This window comes from Drosophila melanogaster, chromosome 3R, assembly GCF_000001215.4.
Source record: "Drosophila melanogaster chromosome 3R".
In the NCBI taxonomy this organism is placed as follows: Eukaryota; Metazoa; Arthropoda; class Insecta; order Diptera; family Drosophilidae; genus Drosophila; species Drosophila melanogaster.
The window spans coordinates 9,323,638-9,340,135 of NT_033777.3; the positions used below are offsets into that span (position 1 = coordinate 9,323,638).

General features: G+C 40.8%; 5 protein-coding genes and 1 long non-coding RNA gene across 11 annotated transcripts in view; 1 reads left to right on the top strand and 5 right to left on the bottom strand.

The window, feature by feature from the left end:
- Nucleotides 1-4,874, bottom strand: part of CG8861 (uncharacterized protein) — a 34,870-nt gene extending 29,996 nt beyond the window's left edge. The window contains exons 1-2 of one of the 2 annotated variants that reach the window (NM_001170096.2): nucleotides 4,805-4,874; nucleotides 3,051-3,694 (exon numbers count right to left, since the gene is read on the bottom strand). In NM_001170096.2, coding sequence (NP_001163567.1) covers nucleotides 3,051-3,383 — 333 coding nt within the window. In that variant the 5' untranslated portion in view covers nucleotides 3,384-3,694; nucleotides 4,805-4,874. The remainder of the gene's footprint in view (nucleotides 1-3,050; nucleotides 3,695-4,804) is intronic. The other variant, NM_141622.4, reaches the window with a different exon arrangement.
- Nucleotides 4,875-5,585: 711 nt separating this feature from the next.
- Nucleotides 5,586-6,694, bottom strand: CG12951 (uncharacterized protein). Its single transcript, NM_141623.2, has 3 exons — nucleotides 6,557-6,694; nucleotides 6,004-6,366; nucleotides 5,586-5,941 (listed from the first exon to the last, which is right to left on the bottom strand). Exons 1-3 carry the CDS (start codon nucleotides 6,686-6,688, stop codon nucleotides 5,639-5,641), a joined length of 798 nt encoding a protein of 265 aa, NP_649880.1. The 5' UTR covers nucleotides 6,689-6,694; the 3' UTR covers nucleotides 5,586-5,638.
- Nucleotides 6,695-7,247: 553 nt separating this feature from the next.
- On the bottom strand, nucleotides 7,248-8,248 carry CG16749 (uncharacterized protein). Its single transcript, NM_141624.3, has 3 exons — nucleotides 8,111-8,248; nucleotides 7,683-8,045; nucleotides 7,248-7,619 (listed from the first exon to the last, which is right to left on the bottom strand). The coding sequence occupies exons 1-3, from the start codon at nucleotides 8,240-8,242 to the stop codon at nucleotides 7,317-7,319; spliced, it is 798 nt and encodes a 265-aa protein (NP_649881.1). The 5' UTR covers nucleotides 8,243-8,248; the 3' UTR covers nucleotides 7,248-7,316.
- A 178-nt stretch (nucleotides 8,249-8,426) lies between these two features.
- Nucleotides 8,427-11,077, bottom strand: Aduk (Another Drosophila Unc-51-like kinase). Of its 2 annotated transcripts, NM_169265.2 has the most exons (7): nucleotides 10,874-11,077; nucleotides 10,657-10,805; nucleotides 10,084-10,308; nucleotides 9,293-10,023; nucleotides 9,046-9,230; nucleotides 8,902-8,988; nucleotides 8,427-8,529 (listed from the first exon to the last, which is right to left on the bottom strand). In NM_169265.2, exons 1-7 carry the CDS (start codon nucleotides 10,958-10,960, stop codon nucleotides 8,431-8,433), a joined length of 1,563 nt encoding a protein of 520 aa, NP_731331.1. In that variant the 5' UTR covers nucleotides 10,961-11,077; the 3' UTR covers nucleotides 8,427-8,430. The 2 variants fall into 2 exon arrangements, with proteins under 2 accessions (NP_731331.1, NP_649882.1); NM_141625.3 differs by having other exon boundaries at nucleotides 8,427-9,230.
- A 455-nt stretch (nucleotides 11,078-11,532) lies between these two features.
- Nucleotides 11,533-13,822, top strand: pasi2 (pasiflora 2). Of its 3 annotated transcripts, none has more exons than NM_141626.2 (7): nucleotides 11,533-11,615; nucleotides 11,860-11,998; nucleotides 12,064-12,202; nucleotides 12,263-12,392; nucleotides 12,521-12,615; nucleotides 12,846-13,082; nucleotides 13,142-13,822. In NM_141626.2, exons 2-7 carry the CDS (start codon nucleotides 11,925-11,927, stop codon nucleotides 13,241-13,243), a joined length of 777 nt encoding a protein of 258 aa, NP_649883.1. In that variant the 5' UTR covers nucleotides 11,533-11,615; nucleotides 11,860-11,924; the 3' UTR covers nucleotides 13,244-13,822. The 3 variants fall into 3 exon arrangements, with proteins under 3 accessions (NP_649883.1, NP_731334.1, NP_731333.1); NM_169267.2 differs by having other exon boundaries at nucleotides 11,863-11,998; nucleotides 13,142-13,619; NM_169266.2 differs by having other exon boundaries at nucleotides 11,605-11,998; nucleotides 13,142-13,619.
- A 763-nt stretch (nucleotides 13,823-14,585) lies between these two features.
- On the bottom strand, nucleotides 14,586-16,355 carry lncRNA:CR43301 (long non-coding RNA:CR43301). 2 transcript variants are annotated; one of them, NR_048351.1, is made up of 2 exons: nucleotides 15,088-16,355; nucleotides 14,586-14,998 (listed from the first exon to the last, which is right to left on the bottom strand). It is a non-coding gene; the product is annotated as a long non-coding RNA:CR43301 (long non-coding RNA). The 2 variants fall into 2 exon arrangements; NR_048352.1 differs by having other exon boundaries at nucleotides 14,586-16,355.
- Nucleotides 16,356-16,498: the final 143 nt, after the last annotated feature.

Here is a 16,498-nt window from a genome sequence, read left to right on the forward strand (position 1 = left end):
GGGTCTGAGACCTAAGTAACTAGCATACAACAAATAATCAACAAGAAAGCCAACTACTTAGCCGAAAAACACGACGACATCAGGTCAAGCAGTCAGCGAAAGAACCACAAAAACAGCAACTGTTCTGAAACACTTCAAGTTTTATGGCCAAAAAGAGGGTCGGAGGTCCGTTAATATTTAAACAAAAGTTTCTTGTTGCAACATATTTTTCCTTTCTTTGGCCACTTTTCGAGGAGGGCATCATCATCATCATCATCGCCATCTTGGCGGGTATTTACTTTGGCCGCTTGGCATAAATTATGCCGCTAATTAAGTGTCTGTGAAGCTGTTAATAACAAAATGAAGGGCAATTATCAGGATGGCGGCAAAAGAAGAAAGATAAAAGCTAAGCTGAAATACTTGCGGCTTACTGGATAAGTATTGTGTTGGCTTCTGTGTTTTTCTTTCATATTTTTTGCCACATTTCACGGGACGAAATGTTAGATAATATCAATATTTAAAGTAAATACAAAACATATTTAAAATAAATACAAAACAGGTAAGTAACGTTTCTTTCGATTTTGTAAAATGTAATCCTCTTTTTTAAATAACCGGACACGAAATGAAAACATAAAGAGTCGCATGCATGACAATACATTGCGTTAAGCGATTTTAAATATTAATTTCCACGTTATTTTAATTCGATGTAAAAATATGGTTTATTTAGTATTTACTTTCAATTTAATAAATGAATAGACACAACTAATAAATCACTTAATTATTAATCAGACTGCCTTTCTGCATTTACAACCATAAATTAATGTCACATTCAATAATTATTAAGTAAAGAGGGAATAAAATAAATAACTGTGAAATTGGCAACAAAGACGCCCTTTTTGGGAATATTGAGCAGCCGCACTGTTGCCATAAATTTCACATCATTTACTTTTTCGCCAAGCTGTCAATTGCAATTAAATGCAATTTGTTCGCAGCGTAAAAACGACACAATTTTTTTTTTTTTTGCGCCACAAGGACGAGCATGAAAAAAGGCAGAGGAAATCAAATTTAATGGCACAGCGCCATGCAAAAAAAAGGCAAAATTATATTCAAATATTCACTTTTTTTTATTCCCAACCGCCGATTAAAAAAGTTGCGAAATATGTGAGAAATAGTATATGCGTTGATTTCCTTAAATTCCCAACCACATGAAATACCCAGTTCAAACAAAGTGCGGACGGAAATAAAAAACGGAGACCTCGCAAACAAAATTATGCCGATGAGTGGGCGGTGTGGGCGTGGCGCGATGAAATGAACGGGACGTGTTAACCATCGAGCGCCGCAGAAAATGACAATTTATGTGCCACCCCAGCCCCAATAAAAAAAAAAAAAAAAAAGAATGTGAATCTTGTGAAGATGCGGCTGCAATCGGCAGGCAAGTTGGCAGCTGTGCATGGCAAGTAGGTGTTAAATATTTAATGATTGCCAAAGCGCAAACAAGCAGGATTCGCAGGATGTGGGGCTTCTTCTCCACCGCCTCCGTTGCAATTCGTTAAGTGCTCCGCACACACAAACACAGAGAGAGACACTCACCACGCCCACTGGAGGATTGAGTGCATACAATATGCCGCAATTTATGCGCACAATTGGGCTGCCACGCCCATAATCAGGGCGCTAGCTAACGGCACACGTACCGCCATCCCACTATATAGATCGTCAGCATCGAGCAAACCGCTCGACGGCCACAAAACTAATTGAAATTGCCAGAGCAGTCGCATGGCATTAGTTTACCTTGTTCCCCGGATGGATGGATGGATGGATGGATGGGTGGATGGAAGGTTGGATGGGTGTGCCCAAGGATGGGGCATGCTGATGAGCAGGGTTGCCACTCAAAAAAACAACGCCGCCTCATTTTGTGTTTCATGCAAATTGGTACACAGCGCGTATACGTAGCGCAATCACGAAAAGATGTGAGTCGTTTTTAATGGCGCAAAGCTTTTACCTAGATGACTCAGATGGTGGGCTATAATGATCTAATGAGTTAAGTTATTCAACTCATTAAAAATAACAATTAACAATTTTTAAAATTAACAAACAGTAAGTATCCTTTTAAAACGTTGTTAAGTGCAATGCAGCCAAAACCAAGCTTTAGATCTTAAAAACCTTAAAGCAATTTGAAAAATTTATTGCTCTTAAGTTATAAAATCAGCAACCCGATAAAGGAAAGTCCTTGGTAATTACTTAACGACAATATGTTTTTGGGATTAAAAGTCCCATTTGATTTTCTTCTAAAGCTGCTGGGAAATAAAACCAAATCGATGTGCTCACAAATCTCAATCTCCCTGCAAATTCAAATGATTCACTTTGTTTTTATAACCAATTTATAGTTCCGTTTTTTTTTTTTTGTGATGAGCACTGGAAACAAAACTGTGACAACAGCAGAACTGCCAACGATATTACTTCGTAAGAAATATACAGAGATAATGCCACACAGAACACACACAATCAATATGGGTACGGGAGAAAAACAATAAAATGGAAACATCAACTCGAGAAGTCATCGATAGATGGATGGCAGGAAGGAAACGGAAAGGGACAGGAGGAGCAGGATGGGCAGGAGGATAAGGAGGAGCTGGTGGACTATCGCTGTTTGCCTCTTGGTTTGCCTTTTTTTTGCTCGCCCGGACAATGACAACAATGAGTAGCAATGAACCAAAATGAATGAGTCTATAAATAAATGAATGCAGCGTTTCAATTTCGGTTCAATTGGTCCGAAGCAAAGACAAAAATAAATAAGAACGAACGAACAATTCCACCAATAATGGTAAGCAATGAAAAACCTGCTATCAACGAATTTATACAATTGATCAAAATTGTATTTTTCAATAGTTTCTTACGGAAAAAATTGATAGGGACTTCAAGGAATTTCATAAATTCAAGTTGAAGCTCAATAATATTCTAGGCTTTTGCAGTATTTAACTTGATATTTTGATTGAAAATTTCAATCATTTTGCAATACAATAGATTGAACTTGCTGATATTTTCAGATCTTTGGGGTTAAATGATGGACTCACCACGCAGAACTTCTCGCTCTTCTTGGTGCACTCCTTCAGGTAGAGATGGGCAATGTCCGTGGTGTAGTTGGTGCAGGGCGTAATGGAGCCCACGCCCTCGTTGTACTGGCCGCACATGTGGCACTTGAGCCCGTCGGCGAATCCCAAGCTGCCGCTGCACAAGACGATGGCCACCAGAATGGCCAGCGTTTTCACATGGTAGCTGGACGCAATCGATCCTGGGGCTGATGAGGATGTTGAATGCATATGCATTGACGGGGCCTTGTCCTCGTCCACGTTCACCGAGTTGACAGCTGCTTTTGTTGACATTGCTTCTTGGTTGCCGCTCGACATTTTCATATGAGTTCTGACCTTTACCGCAGAGTTCACACTCACTAACACACTGGCACACACACACTGGCGAGTTGGCGAACTGGCGAACTGACAAATGGGCAGAATGACGAACTGACAAACTGCACTCACTGAAATCGCAATTTTCACTTTGTTCCTCTCAGTGGAATCGTTCCGCTTTTTGGAAGACTTTGTTTCTACTGTTGTTAGTCGGTTAATATATTAGCTTAATTGTTGTTTTCGTTTATTTATATTGCTTAAAGGGTTCTGCCAAAGATCTTCGACGATGTTCGTGCTAAAATTGAAATATTATACTATTAAGGCAATCATTTCGTGTTGTAGTTGTGTTATTTCTACAATGCAAAATTCCTTTTCAATGTAGTCAATCAAAATTTATTTTTTAATGAGAAATTTTATAACATTTTCAGAAAGGAGTGACAACTATTGCTGTTTTTTTGCAGCTCAGGATGTCGCGTAAATCACAAAAGCCTTCAATGCTCTGGGAACTTTTGTTGCATGCACCTTTTGTTTGGAATGTTACAAATTGCCAGCAGATGCCACGCCCAGCTTTCCATCTTTTTTTTAGCCTATAAGCATGTAGGCCACGACCGCACGGGGCCACACGTTTTTCTCGAAACTCGAAAAATTGTTTTCAAATTGCTTTTGTTGTAAGTTAAATGCGCGAATGCGAGTGTGTTTGTGTGTGTGCGTGCGAGGCGGGGGAGGAGGGAAGAGGTAAAGGGGTGTTTAAAAGAACTTTTCTATGCGTTCAGCGTTGAGTGTTTCCACGAATTTTTCCGAAAATACTTTGAGGAACGGCAGGAGCCAAAATCGTATTACGGATCTCATTGTGTTCTTTTGTTGCCTACTTTTGGGCTTTGATTTGATTTGCTGAAATACATATGAGGCTCCGGGGGAAAACTGGGTAAAACTGGGTAACTGGGGGCTGGATCAATTTGGGGCTTGCAGTTCTGCTCTTTTATTCCGCTCGAGAATCAGCAATCCCTAGTATCACGCATACGCCGTGTGGCCCTCGCAGTGGCAGCAGCAGCCAATTAACAAGTCATTTCTGTTCTTCCTTTTTTACTTGTTTCTGTTTTTTAATTAAACGAATGAATGCAATGAGTTTTGGTCCGTCATAATGGGCGACCTTCCGCATTCGGTGCTATGGCAAATGCAATATTTTTTGCACATTTTTGGCCGCCTCAATGGCAAGCGTAATAACACAAAAACAGCAGAAACATCGTCGACATGATCTTTGGATTTGAATAAATAAGAAAAACTGTGTTTTATGCTCTTCAAAATATTTCACAAGCGTTTGTATAAATTGCTTTTTCATGAGATTTCAATCGAGATTTTCGATTTATGTGTTTTTTCTTTTCTTTTACACTCTGAATTCAAACACAAAACTAACGGACACAAACTTTTGAATTATTTCAAACTGCGTCCGCCAAACCGTGCGTTCCGTCTGAGTTGAAAATGTTGACTGCAGTGCCAGAAGTTGAAACCGCGGCCGTAGAACCATCAGCATGAAGAAGCATCCGCAGCAGCAGCAGCAGCCGACGGGGCGGATGAGCGATTCGATTCGGGTCGGGTGACTTCGTATTGGTCCAGTGACCCAGTGCTACTCAAACTGTTTACTTCTTCATTTCAGTGCTAATGAAGGTCGGCAGCACAAATATTTGTAGTCGAGGGAGTTGCAGCCATCCCTAGACCATCGAAAACCGTAATAAGGGTGATGAAATGTATGGTTTTCATTGGCACAGAAAGTACATAGCAATCCAGTTGGAAGCCGCTTAATTCTTTTGTTCTTACTATTAATGTACTCGTAAAAAGTAAAAAATAATTTAAAAATAAATCAAAATTCAATTCGTCCCTAACAATTAATATTACGTTAAATTATAAATGCGTACAATCATTTTAAATTACAGTTTGATGAATACCAGAACCTAGCGCCAATTTCAACTACAGTTTGATGAACACCATAAGTCCACCAAAGCACTGCTTTGCACTGCTTGCCTAGTGATAACTAAAACCACTGCTTTGGCGCCAAATCAACGTTGTTTCATTAGCAGCAATAGCAATATGCTAATTTTATAGTTAAGAATATAATTCCTAAGATTTGTGGCCCCTTAACGCCTTTATAATAATGGCACAGATAATTTGCTTATCGCCCCCCAAGGAACAGGTAAATACTGCCAATCTGATTATTTATTAAGTGCTTTAATTTTCAATTTATTGAACAATATACTTTGTGACTAAGCCGATATGATTTGGTTGCTTTTGATCCAGTCAACGTACTGGCTAACCTTACAGTAGACACCCGGATAGGGAGCCACGGTGCAGGGCTTAATGCTCCACGACACGATGCCCACTTGCTGGCCATTGTAGATGAGGGGTCCGCCCGAATCTCCACTGCACTGTCCCTTTCCTCCTTCGTCTACTCCTCCGCATATGTGATATTTGGGATCCGTTTGGCCATTGTGCCGGCTGGTGCACTCTTCATCCGAGTAAATCTTCAGGGAAACCTCCTGTAGGGTGTCCTGCACACTTCCATAAGTCTAGAAAAGATCACACTATGAAATAATCCTATTTAAAATCATATTTTCCAATCGAAACCCACATCATTGAGACCCCAACCGATGAGCACTCCTTCGACTCCAGCATCCGATTGAGGCACAGCAAAAGCCAGAGCTGGCAGTTCCACCGGGGCCACAGAGACGCCATCGAACTCAAAAGGTTCCTCCACCATCAGCAGCGAGATGTCATTTGCATTTTGGCGAGTGGGATCAAAGTCTTCGTGCTGGATTATCTTCTTTATGCCCACCACATTCGGACCCATGGCACTAATATTGGTCACTCCAAACTGAATTGATAGGGTATCCGCAGGTCGACCATTGGTGCAATGAGCAGCGGTCATCACAAAATGTTTTGAAATAATAGAACCACCGCAGGAATGCGAGCCATCGTAGCTCCTTAGGGATACCTACGATTTGGAACAGAAAATATAGTATCTTGACATTATTAATTAAATATAAATAATATTTAATCCGAAAATACCAGAAATCCGTTGATTAAGTAATTGTCCTCATTTGGGACACTTCCGGTATATTTTAATCATATATCCTATTTGTATACTTTTTTTAAGGATTATATTTCACTTAACATTTTCTTACCACGAAAGGATATTTCAGCACACTGGAGTCCGTACCATTGACCACCCTTGATATGGAAGGCGCGGCCTGACCAACCGTAGTTACGGCCAGGATAACGATTAAACTCAGACTGAGATCTTGATTCGACAACATATTTGGCCAATAAATGGCACCCCCTGGTTGGCTACCGCTTTTATAAGCTCGCCGAATATGCAAGATTAATATTATTTACGACTTTAGATAGGCGGTTATTGAATCTGTCGTCATTGATATAAAATGGTAAGCTTCAGGCTCCCAAAAACCATTTTAAAAAAGAAAGCCACAATGCGCAAAATAATATGGTTTTCCCAACGAACTTTGTGGCTAAAAATAATGAACGAAGCTATCGGACATAAGTTTATATTTGTAAATAAAACGAAAATTACCAAATGCCATTTGAGATTAAAGCTAATTTAAATACATGTTAATTAACCAACTTAATTGTTCTACAATTGGTTTTTTAATTGGAAAGAATTGAAGGTCGACTTTAAATTCACATAGTAACTTATATTAATCTCTGGCTTAAATGATTTTAAATCAAATTATTGATTAAATTCTATTATAGGAAATGGGATCTTAACCCAATATTAGTATGATACTCCTTATCAAAGAAACAGGCAAATCCCAACTAACTCACTTGACACCGATTTATGGCTTAAGAAGGCACCAATTTAATCATTCAATATCAATTTTATTTATTGCACGCATAGCCCATACACTATTCACTCAGATAATGCGATGACTAGGCCAAGATGATCTGGCTCTTCTTGATCCAGTCAACATACTGGCTGACCTTGCAGTAAACACCCGGATAGGGTGCCACGGTGCAGGGCTTGATGCTCCACGACACGATGCCCACCTGCTGGCCATTGTAGATGAGGGGTCCACCCGAATCTCCGCTGCACTGTCCCTTGCCACCCTCGTCCACCCCTCCGCAGATGTGGTACCTGGGATCGGTGCGACCGCCATGGCGTTCGGTGCACTCCTCGTCTGAGTAGACCTTCAATTCCACCTCCTGCAGTGTGGATTGGATGTATCCGCCAGTCTAAAGATATTAACGCCCGGATTAGATCCTTGAACACAAAATATAAGATGAATGAAAACCAACCGCATTGAGTCCCCATCCGATGAGCACTCCCTCGCCACCGGCATCCGTTTGAGGTGTGGCAAAGGCGAGCTCCGGCAACTTTACGGGTGCAACCGTGACGCCATCAAACTCGAATGGCTCCTCCACGAGCAGCAGTGAAATATCGTTGGCATAGTTGTTGTAGGGATTATAATCCTCGTGCTGGATGATCTTCTTCACGCGCACCACATTCGGACCGGTGGCATTAATCTTAGTCACTCCATACTGAACAGACAAATCCGATGCCTTGCGTCCATCCGTACAATGAGCAGCAGTCATTACAAACTGCTTGGAAATAATGGAGCCACCGCAGGAATGCGAGCCACTGGATCCACGCATCGAAATCTGAAAGATATTAAGATAAACATTATTTTCATTCCACCCACATTACGACACTTGATCCAACTTACCACGAAGGGGTATTTCTCCACGCTGGAATCCGTGCCATTGACCACACGACCCATTTGGGGAGCTCCATGGGAAATGCCCGCGGTGGTCAAGAGGGCGAATACCGCCAGGCAGAGATCCTGATTCCGCGACATTTTTTCAGCTAAAAATGAGAACCCTATCGTCCGACAGCCGCTTTTATAAGCCTTCTGACATTGCCAATTCACATTGATTACGATTATTTACAGCAATTGATAGGACGAGATTAAACCTTCTCGATTAAATGAGAGCGCCACTATCGCGTTATCTTGACCAACATCAAACGAAACTGCTTCGATTATATTTAAACAATTTTAATCAAATTAAGCACAATGAACAGAATGAAAAAAATGAGCGGCGGTTTCGACCAGCCCTGGAATGTGATGGTTCTCAATGAAGTGCGCTTAAAATAGAAAATCAAAGAATTTAAAACTTAACAACGGATTTTAGCTGCAAACAAGTGGGTGGGTTAGTATACAAGTAAAAGGCCATCGGTGTTAGGACTTACATAACAATTACGAATAGGAATAGCAATATATATAGACATAGGGTTCTTGGGGAGCGTTACAAATAGCGGTAATGATACTGCTGTACATAGAAAGCGAATCTAGTAGAGACATTTGTATATCTGTATATTGTATATAAGATCATAGAAGTCTATTGTACTAAGCGATGCTCCTTGCACATCGACCTACAAAAATACTCTAACAAATGCGCACCAGGCGCCGAATTCAATTCAATTTTTTTTTGTCTATTGTATGCTGCAGCTGCGTACCGTGGACAACTTCTGCTCCTCATCGTCCAAGTGCTTGGCGCTTAAAATGCTCTTGATGCTCTCCGCCTCCTTCATCCAGAATTCCAGCTTAAATATTGTTTCTTATTGGTGAATTTATTAGCATTAAATGCACATTTTGCTAACCTGCTGCAGCAACAGATTACGGCGTTCGCCCTTTGGTTCATTGTTTACAAACGGCACCAGAATGCCCAAAGCTGAAGTATACGACTCCAGTGCTGCGTCCAGCTTCCGCTCGTAGAGGTATAGCTCACCCTTCCGTCCGATTTCCAGGCCAGTCTTCATGGACGGACTTGAGTTCGAAAGGGCATCTAAAAAATGGAGGAGGACGGTATGGAAGAACATCAAGTTTACAAAACAAATCAAATCATACATAGCTGTTTATAGCGGGAATCCGGTTCCAGCATTTCTGCAACACGCGAGCTGCTTGGCTGCGCAGCGGGCACCTGGGTAGCTGAAGATGGCTCTTGGTTAGCTGTGGCAGCTGTAGCCGCCTGCCGTTGACGTTCAGCCAACATTCTGTATTCGTCCTCGATTATGCAATTCTTGATTTCCTCGGCGCGCTTTGTGTAGGACAAGGCACGATTGCGCAATGCCAGCCGCTTGGTGGCGTCCGTCTCCTCCGTGATAAGCGGCACAAAATACTGCAGGGCACTGCAGTACAGATAGTAAGCCTCCTTGTAATTGTGTTTCTCATCGTATGCGCATGCTTGCGTGACCAAATCAATGGCCTTTTGCAGAGTGTGCTCCGTGGGAAACGTCTTGAGATCGAGAAAGGGATGCGCAAAGAAGTCTGCAAACGAAATGCGCGCCGTGGGCTCGTGGGCCAAAAGGCGGCGCAAGAGATCATGGCACTCGTTGCTGATCCGAGCGTTTGGTGGCAGTGTTATGGCCTCGGCCTTCCTAATCCTCAGCAATAGCTCCTCAATGGTTCGCGAACTATACGGCGCCTTGCCGAATAGGCATTCGTAGAGGATGACCCCGATGCTCCAGAGATCCGCCTTGGCATCGTACTGATGCTTGCGCACAATCTCTGGGGCCATGTAGAGCGGCGATCCCTTCAGCTGTTGATTGATTTCGCCTAGTTTGAGGTGCTGAGCAAACCTACAACAAACTAGAATTATTAGTATAAAGTATCTATTGTAATGCTATTTGGCTAACTACCCAAAGTCTGCCACCTTCAGGGACACATTGTTAGCTCCCCGGGTAAGCAGCAGGTTCTGTGGCTTAAGGTCGAAGTGGGACACATCGTTGGCTCGCATGTACTGCACAGCGGCAGCTAATTGGCGCAAAAAGTAGCGACAGGTGCTCTCCGGCAATGCCTTCTTGGTTCGTATAAAAGCGGATAGATTGCCGGCATTGCAATACTCCAAAACGATGTAAATATTTCTGAAATAAAGTAGACATTGTAGCATTCTTAATTCTGTTCATTGCTAGTATGTTTTCTAACGAAAATCGATTTCAATTAACTAGTTCCGCTGAATTGGTCAAAACTGGATGATTAATTGTTGGAACCCGTTCCTTGTAACTGAGTATGTCTTGAGTAGAATAAGTGTACAAAACTATCATTTGAATTGAAGAACTCTAAAGAACCAAACGTTTTTTATGTACATATACATAGTAGGAGTAGAGCTATAGAGGATTGTTAGCTAATCCTGCCACCATGTCAACTCCTACATATATGCTAATCCTTCTAGAAGGATGAACATCGACTGATTGCATGGAACGATGTCATACTTGTCGTCCCAGAAGAAATCCTGCAGGGTCACAATGTACTTGTGCTTGAGTTCCCGGAGGAGGCGTATTTCGGTGATTAGGTTTTCCCGCGAGGTTTGCGACAACGTCGACATTTCCACATACTTGATGGCATGATAAGTGCGCTGTTTCTGCAATGACAAAACGTAAATATTAAGACCCTTTGCTCTATGTGATGTGTATGTAACTGGTGTCCCACTTTGTGCCGCGCTTTGTACACGGTCGCATAGCTGCCCGCTCCAAGTTTCTCGAGAATTTCAAAGTCCGTGATCCGCGGCAGTGACATGTTGGGCCGGTCATCTAGTTCTGATACCAAATATTTTTAAAATTATATGTTTATGTTTTCCATTGGTCGATTGTTTTCGCTCTCCTCTGCTCACACACACACGCGCGCGCAATCCAGGGCTTCGCAATTCTTAACGATATCACAGTGAAATTGCTGAAACAAATCGATAGCAATCAATCGAATTTAAATCATTCGGCGATATAAAAAATTTGATTTTGTTGAATATATAAAAAGTTTTTACTCAGGAATCAGAATTAAAATGTATATATGATTTAACTAATCCAGCAGACATAAATGAAGTTCGGTTATGTTGTTTTATAAACATGGCAATAACTTCAAATTTACAATGAACCAAATCTATATTATTTTTTTCAATTTTATAAGTTTATGAACTGAACGTCTCGTAACCATATGCATCTCAGTTATGAATACCAATTTAATCATTTTTCTTATATCCTATATTACATTTAAACTGATAAATAAACAGGCGCCCAACTGCACAGCTGATTAGCCAATGCTGACAACATCGATAGCACTTGTTGCTCTATCGGTATTTGCTACTTTTGCTTATCGCATCCCTGGAAATATCTAAGCCCTGATTCGTATGTTTTGTTTTTGATGCGTTGCGTGGTGATTAATATTTCGTTTTTTTGGGGTAAATAAATGCTATGGTATTTCAATTATTGTTTTTCGGAGCCTCTGCAGATACTGCAACAGTATAACATAAAAATATATGTAGTTAACCACCTTGGAAAGTGTTTAAAACGCGGCTAAAGTCTTCGAAAACGTTAAGCCTTGCTTGACACACCCAAAATACACAAATTAAGCAAACACGCCCTGGTCAATAAACGAAAATCCACAGAACTCGCTTACTAACGGTTATGTTTCAAATGTTTTAGTAGCTGATTAAAGGATTGATAAAGGACTTGCCTTCTTATACACGTGACGAGACTTAAAAGGCTTCATGATGAATTACGGTAGGAAAACGCCCTCCACATATCGGTCCAATCCGTCGGTTTATTCCCATGCCACGGGAAGGTAAGTTTCCCTTATAACCTTTATAGTAATATGACCAAGCTAATCTTCTATATATAATCTTCTAGATCCTCGACGAATTTACACTCCAAGATGTCCCGATCCACGCGATCCGTCAGGATTCCTTGGTACCAGCGACCGTTGCTTAAAAACAATCAGTACATCGATATACAGAAGGGTGCCATGCTGGTCGGATTGTTTGCCATTGTAGGAGCGGAAAATCCTTATTGAGAAAGTTCTTTTTTGTAACACAAAACTCCCTTGCAGTTTCTGTCCCTCTTCACCATCGCCACGAGCATCTTTGACATCTACTGCTATGCTATGGCTGCGCCAGGATCCACACATTATGGCTACTACATCATATCCTATGAGTTCGTCTATGTGGGCAACAAGCATGGTGAGCTTTATGGGGGTATCCTTCGATTTTAAATCGAATTGGAATCGTATTCTTCGATTTTAAATCGAATTGGAAATCGTTGTTTTAACTTGAAATATCTTTTCATAACCCACCTGAATTATTTGTAGTTCGCAATATGCTCATTGTCTTTGCCCTGTTCTCGCTTATCATGGCGCTGATAAACTTTGTGACCAGTGTCCTTCTCTGCGTGGCTCTGCGCAAGGTAAGTTAGGGCTGGAAATCTTACAGATTTTGCATGCAATTCATTTACATTTCTCATTGCCCGAAAGCATAAAAAGCTGGGAGAACAGAAACGCTTACTGAGCAAAAGGGTAACAAACGCATTCTGCACAGTCATAAAGAAGAAATTAGCACAAAATGCAAACAATTGGCATACAAGTTTTTTTTTGTTAAAACCCATTATAATATATGATTTTTATAATACTACTATAGGAATACGAGAGGAAGGTTATGCCATGGCTGTGGTCCTTTGCCATATTTACTGTTTGGCGGGCTTTGGCACTGATCTTCTTTGCCATTGTCAATGATCTGTACTTTGCCTACAATGTGATTATGGTGCTCCTTTGGACCATTTTTTGTGTACTGTCTATATATGGATGGGCCGTGGTGTACTCTCTGTTTTTGGAACTGGTGGATCTGACCAAGCTGGAGGATCTAGCCCATTTACGCGTACGTTCATTAAGTTATCATATCTGAAATATGACTAATGAGTATAATTACCTTTCCAGATGGGCACAATGGCTTCCCTGCACGCATCGACAGCAAACTCACTTGCAGGATCACGGCCAACCACTCCTCACAGCACCGTGTCCACCATGCCCGTGGGCTAATAAAAGTATTTGCCATCCATCTATGGGGCTCACAACGAAATTGCACAATCTAGACCGTCCGAATGCAGCTCAAGATAACCCTGATGCTTCGCACTCAAACATTGCTTAAACTATAGTGTACATTCCATCCACCAGTTTAGTGCCTTAGAGATGCGCCTCTCGAATACCACAAATTTTAACCGCGAATCAGCGTAATTAGTTGTAAGTCTATTCCGTCCAAACGCATATGTTTTTTGTATACTGTTGAAGAATCGCTGTCTTTATGTATGAATGTCAAAATATCGTGTTTTTTATATTCATATATAGATGTACAACCCGAATTGTAGCTATGTATCTAAAATATTAAGCGACAAGCAATATAAAAAATACGAAACCGAAAATATGAGTCTAATGACACTTCAGTTGGGTCCATTTTCGGGCGTTAACCAAAAACGCCCACATTTGACAGCAGTTCATCTGAACTCATCTGCGTCAAGCGAAAAAATGATATGTACGATAATCTAATTCAAAGAAATTCCTTAAACTTTATTGTTTTCTATATGCAATTTCAAATTAAATCCTTTCAAAAATTTTCCGAAGAAATGTATCTTTAAAGTGCTCTTTTAAAAGTTCAATAGATGCTCAAGTCTCAACCTTATGGCAAAAGTTAATCTGCAAGTTGTTGGGATTTTTGAAATTACCAAAGAATCGAAAGGGGATCCCACTATGTGCATCTGGAATTTCCTGACCGCCCATCAATCTTGGAAGCACAATTGCTGGGACTTGTTTGCTGCGTTGAGTGTCAGTGCTCTGGTCATTAACACCCGAAATTATTAGCCCCACACCGCAAAGTGGGGCATTTCAAGTACACACGGGCACAAACATTCGCCGTGGGATGTGCGGAGGCCAAACAAAGTTCAATCAACTGTTTTTGTTAATCATTCCATGGATGACGACAACTCCGGCGATTTCGTAGTACTATCCACATACGCATTTGTATGCGTGCTTCTATTTGCTTGGTGGTGTCGGTGATAAACCCCAAGCTCGAGCTTTCCCACCCTATGTGTCACACACATTTTCCTATGCTGAATATTTTCTAAGAGCATTCTGCTTTCCTCATTCAAGTGGGGTAATTTGAACAATTGCATTTGGAATTCAGCTGGAAAACAAACTACGTCATCGAGTGGCGATTCTTTGTGGCCTTTGTGTGCTTATCTTATTCTTAGGGCTGAAACGTTTATCTTTTTTGATTGCCATCTTGTGCAATTAAAAAATGAACCAACGACAACAATACTTATAGTAAAATATAATAACATAGTAAGAATCCCTTTTCAGTTTATATAAATTAAACAAAAAGCTTAAATTTGATTACATTTGGATTAGATGAACTTTAAATGATATATTTAGATAGTCAATATTTTAGAAAACGAATTAGTTAACGTTTTTGGAAGTGCCATTGGAGTACACAGTACTCTTGCTTAAAATATCCACCCATGGTCCTTTGTCTCTCATCTCTGAATGCCGTTGTTTCTGTTGTTGGTAGAACGCAATTTGTTGCATGCGCCGCTGCCTTATCCAGCAACAACCAAGCTACGCAGCAACAACAACCCCGTGTAAGCCAGGCCAACAATAACAAATCATCTCGGAAAGGGGGCGGGGATGGGGACGATGGAGGGTGGGCCGTTAGCAATGTTTCATTGTTTACTGCATTTTTCGATTTGGCTTGCTACGCATTAAAGTTCAGCAAATTGCGTTGTCTCCGAGTCCAGTGTTAGCCTTCCTTCTCTGTTCACGTGAATTGCTCATCATCATCATTTAATATATTTTTTACGCGAAATTTAGTTACGATCATGTTTATACGTTACCATATACGAAAGTTAGTATGCTCCAACTGAAAGTTATCTTATAGAAAATATAAATATTTTGGAGTACAGAAACTATACAATAAAATATGAAATCCTATCAGCTCCAATACTTTGTAACAATATTAATTTAAGATACCCTATCTCGCAAACGCAGTTAAGTAATTGCCCGATTCGCAATCACTCACACAGCTGTTGATCGCGAGGAACTGTAAGTGCACCTGTCTCTCTCACCAGCAGGTTGAATGCACCACAGCGAAATGGTATAAGCGAATGCGAGAAAGAGAGGTAGCTACAGGGGGCGATAGTGTGCCAAAAATACACCAAGCTTGTCTGCTCCCTCATTCTATGGTTGTCCTTTTAGCCCTCTTTCTCTGCTCCTTCTCCTTTTCGACTGCACAATGCACTTCTTTTTCTTCTTCCGCAACCTTGTGCGTGTGCCCACATGTTTACATAAAGTGCAACTGTGTGCACGAAAAACGTTTCACCCTCTATTTGTAGCTCCAATTGTATCAGCATAATTATAGACACTGTGACAAATAAGTAATATGTTTTACCAAAAATTGCTAAAATTAAAGGTAAATGAAGAGTTATGTAGATAGTTGCTTCTTTTTATTAAGCAATAAAAAGGGAATTATTATGTACGTTTATATACTGCAAGTCTCGCTAAATTCTGCTACAATGTACATACATACATACAAATCTATACAAATCTATTACCCAAATCAGAGCATTTAAATAGATAAGCGCAGAGAATTTCGTATGGATTGGAGGTCTAAACGAATTTCTGTATTGCTCGTGGAGGGCAGACAGTGAACATTTGTAAGGCGCACCTTGTTATCAATCACCTTTTTTACGCATTGTTTGAGGCCCCTTTGTATCTCCGCCTCGTCTTGGTTTCTCTTACAACTGCGTCGTTTTAACTTCATGGGGCAAGCTACGGGGTATACGTATAAATACATACACATGTATGTATGTGTATGTACATACTCTATAAGGTTTGTGGCTAATACGTGATGGTAAACAAACTGCAATGCAATGGCCAAATGCGTTTCGGATTCACCACGACTGTTAGACACCCCCAACTCTGTTATCTCCGCCTGCAGGGCAATATTTTCGTTTTCCACCTCACGCGCGGTTGTTATTGCTGAAAACAGGAAATAATTTTCGTTTTCTATAGAAAACACTGCTGGCAGCCGTCGCTGTTGCGTGTCTGATATTTTATTTTTAACGCTCAGCGACTTTATACTACGTAGTATTTAGTATCGCTCGCTTTTAAGTTTGCCTTTGTACGTCTCGCATAATTTTGGAGCTTTTCTGCTTGCAACCTTGCCTTTAAGTTTACAAAGTTCGTTAGCACTAGCGTATTTTTACTGTCTGTTCATTTAAATTGTTATTATTTTTGGTTGGTTTT